Source organism: Macaca nemestrina, chromosome 20 (assembly GCF_043159975.1).
Source record: "Macaca nemestrina isolate mMacNem1 chromosome 20, mMacNem.hap1, whole genome shotgun sequence".
NCBI lineage: Eukaryota > Metazoa > Chordata > Mammalia > Primates > Cercopithecidae > Macaca > Macaca nemestrina.
Window position 1 is genome coordinate 58,243,606 of NC_092144.1, and position 14,244 is coordinate 58,257,849.

At 46.1% G+C, this 14,244-nt stretch overlaps 1 protein-coding gene across 1 annotated transcript in view; it reads right to left on the reverse strand.

The window, feature by feature from the left end:
• LOC105478690 (phospholipase A2 group IVC) overlaps positions 1–14,244 on the reverse strand; it is a 58,918-nt gene that overhangs the window by 25,243 nt on the left and 19,431 nt on the right. The window contains exons 8-12 of the mRNA XM_071087325.1: positions 14,185–14,238; positions 11,902–11,931; positions 8,231–8,287; positions 3,064–3,117; positions 435–542 (exon numbers count right to left, since the gene is read on the reverse strand). Coding sequence (XP_070943426.1) covers positions 435–542; positions 3,064–3,117; positions 8,231–8,287; positions 11,902–11,931; positions 14,185–14,238 — 303 coding nt within the window. The remainder of the gene's footprint in view (positions 1–434; positions 543–3,063; positions 3,118–8,230; positions 8,288–11,901; positions 11,932–14,184; positions 14,239–14,244) is intronic.

Below are 14,244 nucleotides of genomic sequence, written 5' to 3' on the forward strand. Positions count from 1 at the left end.
ATAGTATTCCATGGTGTATATGTACCACATTTTCTTTATCCAGTCTATCATTGATGGGCATTTGGGTTGATTCCATGTCTTTGCTATTGTGAATAGTGCTGCAGTGAACATACACGTGCCTGTATCTTTCAAACAGAACGATTTCTATTCCTTTGGGCATATACCCAGTAATGGGATGGCTGGGTCAAATGGTATTTCTGGATCTAGATCCTTGAGGAATTGCCACACTGTCTTCTACAATGGTTGAACTAATTTACATTGGGGGATTACATTTCAACATGAGATTTGGAAGGGAGCAAGCATCCAAACTGTACCAGCGGGACATCGGGTCATGTCCCCTGCAGGACTGGCCCACAGGGGTGGGGAAGAGCAAGAGGAGAGAGAAGGTTGGTGGCACTTACTGTTGATGACACTTATTACACTAGGCACGGTACCTTTACTTTCGGGGTCCTCATCGGGCTGCTCCTGCTTTTCCAGGGAGGTCCTGGTCCAATTCTCGAGCATCTCAGTCAGCCAGTTGTAATTAGGCTCACCGCCTTCATCTACGTCAAGAAACCCAGGTGGTCTCAGATGCTGTCTAAGTACCCTGCCAAGAACACCACAGACCCTGTTCTGCCTCATCTTCTGTAATGCCCTGCAGTTCCTCCCGAGGTGACCTCCTTCTCCAGGTGACCCTCTCTCCCCTTGCCTTCTGCTGACCTCCATGTTACCTTGCTCTCTCTGACTTTCTGGCCTCTTTATTCTAGCTCCTTCACCTCTGCCTCCACCTCTACTCATCTTTTACATGCTCATCTTATTCAGGGTTTGAGGCAAAGTCTTCTCTTATTTATTTATTTATTTATTTATTTTATTTATTTATTTCTTTGAGACAGAGTCTTGCTCTATTGCCCAGGCTGGAGTGCAATGGGGTAATCTCAGCTCACTGCAACCTCTGCCTCCCAGTTTCAAGCGAATCCCCTGGCTCAGCCTCTGGAGTATCTCGGAATATAGACGTGCACCACCACCAGGCCCGGCTAATTTTTGTATTTTTAGTACAGACAAGGTTTCACCATTTTGGCCAGGCTGGTCTCGAACTCCTGACCTCAAGTGATCCACCCGCTTCGGCCTCCCAAAGTGCTGGGATTACAGGCATTGAGCTACCATGCCTGGTACCCCCCCTTTTATTTTCATCCATACTCATGAATTAGATGATGCTCAACTCTCTCTCTCTCACACACACACTGATAATAGCTCTGCTCACATTTGCTGAGCTTATGATAAGCCAGGCTTATCTTGGAGCATTTTGCATAAATTCTACCCTTCAGTCTTCACCGCATTCCTTGGAGTGAGCTCTCTGAGGCTTCTTTTATAAGGGATTAATCCGAATCAAGAGGGCTCTACCCTCATGCTCTCAACACCTCCCAAAGGCCCCATCTCTTAATACCATCACCTTGGGGTTGATATTTCTTTGTTGTTGTTGAGACAAGTTCTCACTCTGTCGCCCAGGCTGGAGTGCAGTGGCACAGTCACCAGCCTACCATCCCATAACGTTCGTTAGCCATTTGTAGGTTGGAGATAGATTCTCCTTCCAGACTTTTCTATAACCAGCATATGGTGAATGCTGATGTCAAAAAACAATATTAAAGCGTGTCATGTGGCAAGAAGTTGGCTCTCTGCAACCCAGAAGCGGGTTCCCAGGAATCCAACCCTACTGATACTCTGATCTTGGACTTCCAGCCTCCAGAACTGAGAAATAAATCTCTGTAGTGGGTAAGCCAGCCAGCCTATGTATGGCACTTTGCTCTAGCAGCCTTCACAACTAAAACAGGGAGTGAGGCATGAAGTGGATGCAGGGCTGTGCTCAGGACCTACCTTCACGCCATACCTGACTGTTGGCCTGTGAAAAAGCAAGAGTACCCTGCTGTGTTCACCACAGTTGCATCTTCCACAAATGGAAGGGAGACCACCTTTGTCAGCCCCCGCTGTAGTTAGGTTGGGGTCATGTGACTGATCCTGGCCAACAGGAGGTGTGTGGAGCTGGTGCCCGCTACTTCCAGGCCTGGCTACAAAAGGCCTTCTGTGGCTCTCCAGCTCTCTCCTCTCATAGAACAGACAAGGAGACCTTGTGCCAAGAGGAGAAGCAATGAGATTCAAGCAGCTTGGCCCAGCGTGGTGGCTCATGCCTGTAATCCCAGCACTTTGAGAGGCCCAGGCAGGCAGATCACTTGAGGTCAGGAGTTCGAGAGCAGCCCGGGTAACATAGTGAAAACTCGTCTCTACTAAAAATACAAAAATTAGCCAGGTGTGATGGCAGGTGCCTGTAATCCCAGCTATTTGGGAGGTTGGGGCAGGAGAAAAGCTTGAACCTGGGAGGCAGAGGTTGCAGCGAGCTGAGATAGTGCCACTGCACTCCAACCTGGGCGACAGAGCTAGACTTTGTCTTTAAAAAAAGAAAAAAAAAAAAAAAAACAGAAAAGAAAGAAAAAAGAGACGCAAGCAGCTTGGATGCCTAAGTCTCCACATGGAGCCAAGGTGCCCTGTAGGAACACTCAACCCATATTGCTTTTTGGGTGAGCAAAATATAAACCCTTTGTGCCTTAAGTCATAGCAATTTGTGGTTTCTTTGTGCAGTACAACCTCTCCTGAACAAATATAGTCTCCTCCATAATATAATCTAACTTCTCCATACAGAATTCATCTGATACTTTGTTCTTGTTCTCCATACTCCCACCATGGGTCAAGTCTGGCTCCTTCAAGACTCTCAGCCCATGTAGTTTTGGGAAGTATTTTTCCTCTCAATTTGCTAATTGCCTCAGGCTGTTCCCATTTTCTGCTTCTGACACTTGGATCCTAGGCATACCTAGGTTACAGTGTGCATATGGTTACAGTGTGTCAGTTTGAACTCTGATCCTGCTTCCACCTGGCTGCGTGGCGGTGGGCACCTGTGAGAGTCCATGTTCCTCTCCATTCCCAAAGGAGCCCTACATGAATCAGACACGTACAGTTTTTAGGACAATGGCTGGCTTCAAGCCAGTGTGCAGTCTACACTATCATTAGGGATTCATGACAAAGTAGGATGCTTACCTTCCAGGACAGGACGTTCCCTTTGCAAACTTTGTTGCAGCCTCAGTAACGGGGCTGCAAAAGAACAGAGGCAGGGGGAATGTTTAACTGTACAGTAAAGTCACCAGTTATAGAAAATACAGATTACCTGCAGGGACATCTCTTTAGTAGAAGTGGCAGCCATGGATTGTAGTCTGTTGTGAGAGCTAATTTTGTATCCATCTTCCAACTCTGTGCTCAGTGACCTCATGTTGGTAGCTTGAAATCTGCCATGATGTGATCAAGTGTGTTTCATACCAGTAATGCAAGGATGGCTTAACATACGCAAGTCAACAAATGTGATACATCACAGAAACAGAATTAAAAACAAAAATCATAGGAGATGCAGAAGCATTTCACAAAATCCCGCATCCCTTTATGATTAAAACCCTCAACAAAATCAGTATACGAGAGACATACTTCAATGTAATAAAAGCCATCTATGACAAACCCTACAGCCAACATTACACTGAATGGGGAAAAGTTTAAAGCATTCCCCCTGAGAACTGGAACAAGACAAGGATGCCCACTTTTACCACTTGTATTCAACATAGTACTGGAAGTCCTAGTCAGAGCCATCAGACAAGAGAAAGAAATGAAGGGCATCTAAACTGGTAAAGAGGAAGTCAAACTGTTACTGTTCACTGATGATATGATTGTACACCTAGAAAACCCTAAAGACTCATCCAAAAAGCTCCTAGATCTAATGAATGAATTCAGTAGAGTTTCAGGATACAAAATCAATGTACACAAATCAGTAGCACTGCTACGTACACCAACAATGACCAAGCTGAGATTCAAATCAAGAGCTCAACTCCTTTTACAACAACTGCAAAAAAAATAAAATAAAATACTCAGGAATATACCTAACCAAGGAGGTGAAAGACCACTACAAGGAAAACTACAAAACACTGCTGAAAGAAATCATAGATGACACAAACAAATGGAAACACATCCCATGCTCATGGATGGGTAGAATCAATATTGTGAAAATGACCATACTGCCAAAAGCAATCTACAAATTCAATGTAATTCCCATCAAAATGCTATCATTTTCCACAGAACCAAAAAATCCTAAAATTCTTTTTTTTTTTTTTTTTGAGACATAGTCTCGCTCTGTCACCCAGGCTGGAGTGCAATGGCCGATTTCGGCTCACTGCAACCTCTGCTTCCCAGGTTCAAGCAATTCTCCTGCCTCAGCCTCCCGAATAACTGGGATTACAGGTGCATGCACCATGCCTGAATAATTTTTGTATTTTTAGTAGAGACAGGGTTTCGCCATGTTGGCCAGGCTGGTCTCGAACTCCTGACCTCAGGTGATCCACCCACCTTGGCCTCCCAAAGTTACAGATGTGTGGCTACCATGCCCAGCCACAATCCTAAAACTCATATGAACCAAAAAAGAGCCCGCATAGCCAAAGCAAGACTAAGCAAAAAGAACAAATCTGGAGGCATCACATTACCCAATCAAATTATACTACAAGCCTATAGTTACCAAAACAGCATAGTACTGGTATAAAAGTAGGCATGTAGAACAATGGAACAGAATAGAGAACCCAGAAATAAAGCCAATACTTACAGCCAACTGATCTTCGACAAAGCAAACAAAAATATGAAGTGGAGGAAAGGACACCTTATTCAACAAATGGTGCAGGGATAACTGGCAAGCCACATGTAGGAGAATGAAGTTGGATCCTTATTTCTTACCTTATACAAAAATCAACTCACAAATTCAATGTGAATTTGCATCAAAGACTTAAATATGAGACCAGAAGCCATACAAATTATAGAAGATAACATCAGAAAAACTCTTCTAGATGTTGACTTAGGCAATGAGTTCACAATCAAGAGCCCAAAAGCAAATGCAACAAAAACAAAAGTAAACATATGGATGTATGGGAACAGGCATGGTAGCTCACGCCTGTAATCCCAGCACTTTGGGAGGCCCAAGTGGGTGGATCCTGAGGTCAGGAGTTCCAGACCAACATGATGAAACCCCATCTCCACTAAAAATACAAAAATTGGCTAGGTATGGTGTTGGATGCCTGTAATCCCAGCTACTCAGGAGGCTGAGGCAGGAGAATTGCTTGAGCCTGGGAGGTGGAGATTGCAGTGAGCTGAGATCGTGCTGCTGCACTGAAGCCTGGGTGACGGAGTAAGACTGTCTCAAAAATAAATAAATATATGGGACCTGAGTAAATTAAATACGTTCTGTACAGCAAAGGAAATAATTATCAGAATAAACAGACAACCCACTGAATGGGAGCAAATATTTGCAAACTAGGCATCCACAAAAGACTATTATACAGTACCTATAAGGAACTCAAAGAAATCAGCAAGAAGAAAACAAATAATCCCACCGAAAAGCATCCCAACGATATGAATAGACATTTCTCAAAAGAAGATATTCCAGTGGCCAAGAAACATATGAAAAAATGGTCAGCATCACTAATCATTAAAGAAATGCAAATTAAAGCCACAATGAGATACCATTTTACTCCCACAAGAATGGCTATTGATAAAAATTCAAATAAACCAATAGATGTTGGTGTGGATGTGGTGAAAATGGAACACTAATACCCTGCTGGTGGGGATGTGAATTAGTACAACCTCTTTGGAAAACAGTATGGAGATTCCTCAAAGAACTAAAAGTAGATCTACCATTCGATCCAGGAATCCCACTACTGGGTATCTACCCAAAGAAAAGGCAGCCATTACATGAAAAAGACACTTGTGGGCTGGGTGCAGTGGCTCACGCCTGTAATCCCAACACTTTGGGAGGCCGAGAAGGGCAGATCACTAGAGGTCAGGAGTTCAAGACCAGCCTGGCCAACATTGAAAGCCCATCTCTACTAAAAATACAAAAATTAGCTAGGCATGGTGGTGCATGCCTGTAGTCTCAGCTACTTGGGAGGCTGAGGCAAGAGAATCACTTGAACCTGCGAGTTAGAGGTTGCAGTGAGATTGCACCACTGCATTCCAGCTTGGATGACAGAGCAAGACTCTGCCTCAATTAAAATAAAATAAAATAAAAAAGACACATGCCCATGTATGTTTATCACAGCACAATTCACAATTGAAAGATATGGAATCCACCTAAGTGCCCATTGACCAATGAGTGGATGAAGAATATGTGGTATATAAACAGCATGGAATATGACTCAGCCATAAAAAAGAGTAAAATAATGCCTCGCAGCAACTCGGATGGAGGCCATCATTCTAAGTGAAGTAACTTAGGAACGTAAAACCAAAACCACATGTTCTCACTTACAAGTGGGAGCTAAGCCATGGGTATGCAAAGGCAATACGGAGTGGCATAATGGACTTCAGAGATTCAGAAAGGGGAGGGCAGGGAGGTGGGGACAAAAAACTACACACTGGGGCCAGGCGTGGTGGCTCATGCCTGTAATCCCAGCACTTTGGGAGGCCGAGGCAGGCAGATTACTTGAGCTCAGAAGTTCGAGACCAGTCTGACCAACACGGCAAAACCCCATCTCTACTAAAAATATAAAAATTAGCCAGGCATGGTGGTGCGTGCCTGTGGTCCCACATACTTGGGAGGCTGAGGCAGGAGAATCACTTGAACCCAAGATACAGAGGTTGTAATGAGATGAGATCCCTCCACTGCACTTCAGCCTGGGCAACAGAGCGAGACTGTCTCAAAAAACAAAACCAAAAAACTACATATTGAGTGCAACATACTCTAAAACATACACTGATGGGTGGACTACAATCTCAGAATTTACTACTACATAATTCATCATGTAACAGAAACCACTTGTACCCCCAAAAGCTATTGAAGTAAAAATTCAAAAAAACAAAAAAACTTAATATTTTAAAATATTATTACCTAATAGTAGCAGAGTTAATCCCTATAATTAAAATATTATACATGTTATACATTTTTACTTGAGATCAAATCAAAATTCAATTTTTCCACATGTGCTGAAAATGTGATAGAAAGCTGAGTCCTGATACGTGTCGGTTAGGTCAAGCTTCTGCTTCATCTTTTTCAGATTTTTGAATAGTCAATAAATTTTGTCTGCTTTTTTTTCTTTTTCTTTTTTTCTTTCTTTCTTTCTTTTTTTTTTTTTTTTTTGAGACACAGTCTCGATCTGTTGCCCAGCCTAGTGCATAGTGATGCGATCTCGGCTCACTGCAACCCCTGCCTCCCAGGTTCAAGCAATTCTCCTGCCTCAGCCACCTGACTAACTGGGACTACAGGTATGCACCACCACGCCTGGTTAATTTTTGTATTTTTATTTTTATTTTTATTTATTTATTTTTTTTTTTTGAGACGGAGTCTCACGCTGTTGCCCAGGCTGGAGTGCAGTGGCGCGATCTCGGCTCACTGCAAGCTCCGCCTCCCGGGTTCCCGCCATTCTCCTGCCTCAGCCTCCTGAGTAGCTGGGACTACAGGCGCCCGCCACCGCGCCCGGCTAATTTTTTGTATTTTTAGTAGAGACGGGGTTTCACTGTGGTCTCGATCTCCTGACCTTGTGATCCGCCCGCCTCGGCCTCCCAAAGTGCTGGGATTACAGGCTTGAGCCACCGCGCCTGGCCAATTTTTGTATTTTTAGTAGAAATGGGGTTTCACCATGTTGGCCAGGCTGGTCTCAGACTCCTGACCTCAAGTGATTCACCCACCTCAGCCTCCCAAAGTGCTGGGATTATAGGTGTGAGCCACTGTATCCTGGCCTCAAGTGATCTGCCCGCCTTAGCCTCCCAAGTGTTGGGATTATGGGTGTCAGCCACTGCATCCAGTCAGATTGCTAATGTTTACTGAGTGCCTTTATCTGCAAGGCACTGTCCTGTGTGCTTTTGATGAATTAACTCATTCATCATAACTACTATTACTATCACCCGCATGGCACAGAGGCAGAAACTGAGGCACAGAGAGGTTAAGGAACTTTTCAGAGGTCACAAAGCTCACATGTACCAAAGCAACATTCCTTCCAAGGGGGTCTGTACTCTCATCCACTCTGTGGTCATCCTGGCTGCCCAGTTACATGAGAATAAATGTCAGGAAATGCAGTTGCTAGAACAATTACATACAGGTCTCTCTTCTGCCATGAGTAGGAAAAGTACTGTGAATCTCCTTGCATAAAATATCTCTAGGCTTTGACCTTGCTGTTCCACAAATACTCACCAAAAATACGGCGTCCAATGTATTTAGCATTTGCAACAGTCCTTCTCCATACATCTCCTAAGAAAATAGTAATAAAATTCAAACATTCTCCATCATGTGACTGTCATGCTTGATATTCAAAGCACCAGCAGACTGGTATAAAGCACTGCAGGGATCTGTAGCAGGAAGAAAGATCATTCTTCCATTCCATAAATATGTATGAAGCAATTAGTGGGCACCCGGCACTCTTTTGGCTGCTGGAATAGAGCAGTAAACAAGATAGATTTGTCCTCATGAACCTTCTATGGGTGGAGCCAGCCAGACACTGTAGACTGGCTACTCCAAGGCCCATTTCAAGCTCCCTTCCATGCCAACATTTCTCAGCCCACAGGCAGGAAGGGCAAATATTTCCCAGCCTCCCTTGCAGCTAGGGGAAGGTCAAGCTCTGGCCCATGCACATTGCTGGGGGCACTTCTGGAAAGTCCTTGCTCTCCTTCTACAAAAGAGCAGGACAGTAAACATGTTGGATGAGAGGCATTGCTGGCATACCCCTCCCACTTGGAAGGACAAAACACTGTATAGAGATTCACACTGTGAACTTTTTTTTTTCAAGAAGTGATTCAGGAATTGGACAGGAAATCTGAAGGAATCCACCGTCCCTTTGAAGGAACTGACGGGCTGCAGCCTATACTGTGACTCAAGTGAAGGGCTGCGAGTCCCCGGGGTGTGAGACGGGGAAAGACTGCGGGATACATGCGCCCACCACACCAGGGAGCCTGAAAGTCCAGTCTTTGGGGCAAGGCCTTAACCCTATTCAGTGCAGGATATGACTTGGGGAGGTTCATGGAATATAAGTAGGAGCTGCGGGAAGAACCCTGCATGTACTCCCAGATCCCAGTATGGACCTAGGGAAGCCATTACTTACTGTTCCTCACAGGGCACCCTGCAGTGGTCAGCCAAAAAGTTTAGGGGGTGGTGGCAGGTTGAAAGAAGACTGCAACTGGGTTTCACTAGATAACTGTGGGTGCAGATGAACTTCCTTGGCCAGGGCTGGGATTGGGGCATGGGGTAAGCGAAAAGCAAGCTGCAGTCACGTGTATGCAGGATGCTGGCACATGGCTGGGTGGGATAGATGGGGAGGGGTATGGCCTGAAAGCAGTGGTTGCTATCTCTGCTATCTCTGCAGGGAAAGCTTATGACTTGGAGGCATTTGCAAGTTCTGAGCGCAGGCTGCCTGGACCTTAGCTCGCCGCTGCCAGTGGAACAGGGTGGGAGGAGATCTGCCTTGCCAAGTGTGTGGGATCTGCGTGGGGCTTACTGCCACCTGCCACTCCCTGCTCCCTGCACAAACTCTTCTGTGCAGCAGAGGCAGAAAGACTCCTCTCTGAATTATCAGCACACTGGCCTGGAAACCAACTGCGCCCCCGATACCCAACAGGGATTGCTGCTTGCCCCGCACAGGGAGAGTCAGAGCGCAAAACTGCCTGATCCGGCCCACACCTGGCTTTGCCCTGCCACCCCCGTCCTGGTGGCTTAATACAAAGGATAGAAACTTTGGGGAACTCTATGGCTCTGCCCATTGCCTGAGAAACAAGAGTAGCCACCCTGGGCAACATAGGGCAAGTGAACATCCCCACTGCTACTCCTGCAGCTGGTGCTCCACCTGCTGGGTGGAGGCCAACCAACACAGTCCATGACAGCATCTCCTGGTAGGATAACACTGCCCCCAGGAAGGAGAAAACGGCTGTATGTCCTCAGCTGTCACCACTGCGTGCACCACTCTGGCTAACCAGGAGGTCCTGAGTCTGTCCACGTGATCCGTTCATTACCACCGTAACTAGCATTCAAGGAAGCCAATATACTAAGGCTACCTATAACAGGAATCTCACAGAGCCTGTGTCTCTCTCCTGCCACCCCCATTAGAGCTGGTGCTGCTACCCACTGCTGGGAGTCTCGAGGACAGGTGACATTATCGGATTCCTTGCAGACGTTCCCCAGAACCAGCCTGAAGTGTGGAAGCTTCACTGGGTGGCTAGACCCAGAGGAACAACACTCACTGTCGTCTGGTGCCCAGTGACTCCTATCCTACGGGAATGGGGAGTGCACCATGTCAAGGGAACACCCCACGGGACAAAAGAATCTGGACAGCAGGCCTTGAAAATCAGATCTTTCTGCTGGTGGGAAGTTTCTTTCAACAGGGGCACAGTTTTAGTGCTGGGCTTAGCAGGGAAAGTCCACAGCTCTAACCCAACCATCAGACAGCCCTGGTGTGAGCGAAGGGTCTTGGAGAAGGGGATATCTTTCCTCTCTCTTCCATTGCCACAGGCACAGCTGGGGCTTCTCCCGTGGGAGCTCAGCATGGGTGCAACTGTCGACAGTCTTTCTGGAACACATCAGGGTGACGGCATCCCCGCAGGAGGAGCACCCTCTAGGTTTAGGCTTGCACAAGAGACAGATTCACAATTCCTCTCTACTTGGAACACCAACATTCCTACAGATGAAAAGAGGTGCCCGTCTGATCTGAATAGCTAGAGCACCGGATCACGAGTGTGTCTGAGAGGTGGATGGCATTCCGGCTGACCTGGCAGGGGAGCTGAAGTGGCTCCAACCCTTCCACCTGATAAGACCTTGGTGCACAGCCAGGTGCGGTGGCTCACGCCTGTGATCCCAGCATTTTGGGAGGCCAAGTTGGGCAGATCACCTGAGGTCGGGAGTTCGAGACCAGCCTGACCAACATGGAGAAACCCCGTCTCTACTAAAAATACAAAATTAGCTGGGCTTGGTGGCAAGTGCCTGTAATCCCAGCTACTCGGAAGGCTGAGATAGGAGAATCGCTTGAACTCGTGAGGCAGAGGTTGCGGGGTGAGCTGAGATCATGCCATTGCACTCCAGCCTGGGCAACAAGAGCCAAACTCTGTCTCAAAAAAAAAAAAAAAAAAAAAAAATCTCAGTGCAACTCACTGAGAGGTCCTCCAGTCACCTCTGTCAAGGCTGGGACCTTTGCTCACCACTGGGTGTTGCATTTACTCACATGCTTTAGCCACAATCACTTCCTATGCAGACACACCTCCCCTACAGACCTGAAACCTGAACCATCACACCAGCCAGTAAAATACTGGGGGAAAAAATTGCATGCCATGTGGGGAAGGAGTTAAGCTTCAAGAGACTTCAACCATTCCAACCCTGTAGGCAACAGCGAACTTGCTCACACAATGAGCACATTGCTTCTACAACCAGCATCGGAGAAAGCCATCACACAAAGACTCCCTATATCCAAGGAACTCTTACAGTCTTCACCCCTGAAAGCACCAAGGACCAAATTAGGCTATAATTAGCTAGGGACATTAAAGTCACATCCTTAAGTGGAAAAAAGAAAAAAAAAAAAAGTCAAATCAAACATAAATTCAAGAATAATTAAAAGAAATAGTCTACTCAAATGAGAAGGAACTAGAAAAGTAACTTTGGTAATATGATAAAACATGGTTCTACAGCACACCCCCAAAAGATCACATTACCTCTCCAGCCTTCTCCAACAGATCCAAATCAAGATGAAATCTTTGAAATACCACAAAAAGAGTTCAAATGGGCACCAAATGAATCATACACGTAATGTTCTTAGGACAATGGCTGGCCTCAAGCAAGTGTGCAGTCCATATTATCATTAGGGATTCACGACGAAGTAGGACGCTTACCTCTCAGGGTCAGAAGATTCCTTAACTGGTCTGCAAAAGAGTAGAAGCAGGGGGAATGTTTAGCTGTACAACAAAGTCCCTAGTTATAACATAAAAAATACAGATGACCTGCAGGGATATTTCATTAATAGAAATGGCAGCCATGGGCTCCAATGGCAGCCAATACCTCTCGAGAGCCAATTTTGCACCTCTCTTCCAACTCTGTGCTCAGTGACCTCATGTTGGTAGCTTGAAGTTTGGCCATGGTGGGAACATTTACACCACAGGAATTGGCAAATGCTACATATCAGGAGTTTTGTTTTTGTTTTTTAGAGAGAAAGCTTAGCAGACCCACTGGAGAAGTAACACTCAGACCCATCTCACACCTTTAGTTAGCCATTTGGAGGTTGGAGATAGATAGATTCCCTTTTTCAGTTTGTTTTTAACCAACTTATGGTGAACACCGATGTCAAAGAACAACATCAGCCTGGGCACGGTGGTTTACACCTGTAATCCCAGCACTTTGGGAGGCTGAGGCGGTGGATCACTTGAGGTCAGGAGTTCAAGACCAGCCTGGCCAACATGGTGAAACCCTGTCTCTACCAATAATACAAAAATTAGCCAGGCATGGTGGCATGCAACTGTAGTCCTAGCTACTCGGGAGGAGAGTCGCTTGAGCCTGGGAGGTGGAGGTTGCAGTGAACCGAGATCACACCACTGCACTCCAGCCTGGGCAACAGAGCAAAACTCTGTCTCAAAAAAACAAACAAACAAAAAAGTCAAAGGATAAGAACTAGTACAGTGCCTGGCATACAGGAAGTCCCATGAATATGCATTAAATGAATGGTGAGTTGTTCAGGGTGTGAACTCAATAATGATCCTAAAAATATGATTAACATAAAATGAAATACTCCTATGTGTCAGGCTTTGCTCTAAGCATTTTACATACATGAGGTCATTTAAACCCCACATCAAATATACGAGACTGGGACTGTGTACTCTTGTCTCCATTTTAGGAAGGCGAAATTGGGTCACAAAGAATTTAAGCAGCTTTCCAGAGTCAGCAATGCAGGAGAAGCAGAGCCGGAATGTGGATCCAGGCAGACAGGCTTTGGATTTGAACCACCACACTATTCCCCTAGAGATCCACCACCCAATTCTCCTATAGAATCCTGCGTCTGCACTCACTGACCAGCAGCATGGGTGAGTCACGCATCCTTCCCATGACTTGGTGGATCTCAGCAAAATGGAAAGGACAAAAGCATCTGCCTCTTAGGGTACTGAAGGGGTTAAATTTAAATGAGGGGCTGGGCTCGGTGGCTCATGCCTGTAATCCCAGCACTTTGGGAGGCCGAGGTGGGCGGATCACGAGGTCAGGAGATTGAGACCATCCTGGCTAACACGATGAAACTCTGTCTCTACTAGAAATACAAAAAATTAGCTGGGTGTGGTGGCGGGCACCTGTAATCTCAGCTACTCAGGAGACTGAGGCAGGACAATGGGGTGAACCCGGGAGGCGGAGCTTGCAGTGAGCCAAGATAGTGCCACTGCAGTCCGGCCTGGGCGAAAGAGCGAGACTCCGTCTCAAAAAAAAAAAAAAAGACCAGGTAATGATTGCTAATGTTTACTGAGTACCATTATCTACCAGGCACTGTCCTATGAGCTTTCAATGAATTAACTCATCAAATATTCATAACTACTATTTTTTTTTTTTTTTTGAGACAGAGTCGTGCTCTGTCGCCCAGGCTGGAGTGCAGTGGTGCAATCTCCACTCACTGCAAGCTCCGCCTCCCAGGTTCACGCCATTCTCCTGCCTCAGCCTCCCAAGTAGCTGGGACTACAGGCGCCCGCCACCGCACCGGCTAATTTTTGTATTTTTAGTAGAGACGGGGTTTCACTGTGTTAGCCAGGGTGGTCTCGATCTCCTGACCTCATGATCCGCCTGTCTCGGCCTCCCAAAGTGCTGGGATTACAGGCGTGAGCCACCGCGCCCGGCCCATAACTACTATTATTATCACCCGCATGGCACAGAGGCAGAAACTGAGGCACAGAGAGGTTAAGGAACTTTTCAGAGGTCACGAAGCTCACATGTACCAAAGCAACATTCCTTCCAAGGGGGTCTGTACTCTCATCCACTCTGTGGTCATCCTGGCTGCCCAATTATATGAGAATAAATGTCAGGAAATGCAGTTGCTAGAACAATTACATACAGGTCTCTCTTCTGCCATGAGTAGGAAAAGTACTGTGAATCTCCTTGCATAAAATATCTCTAGGCTTTGACCTTTCTGTTCCCCAAATACTCACCAAAAATATAATTCCTATTGACTTCAGCGTTACCAAGAGCACTTCCCCATAAACCTGCCA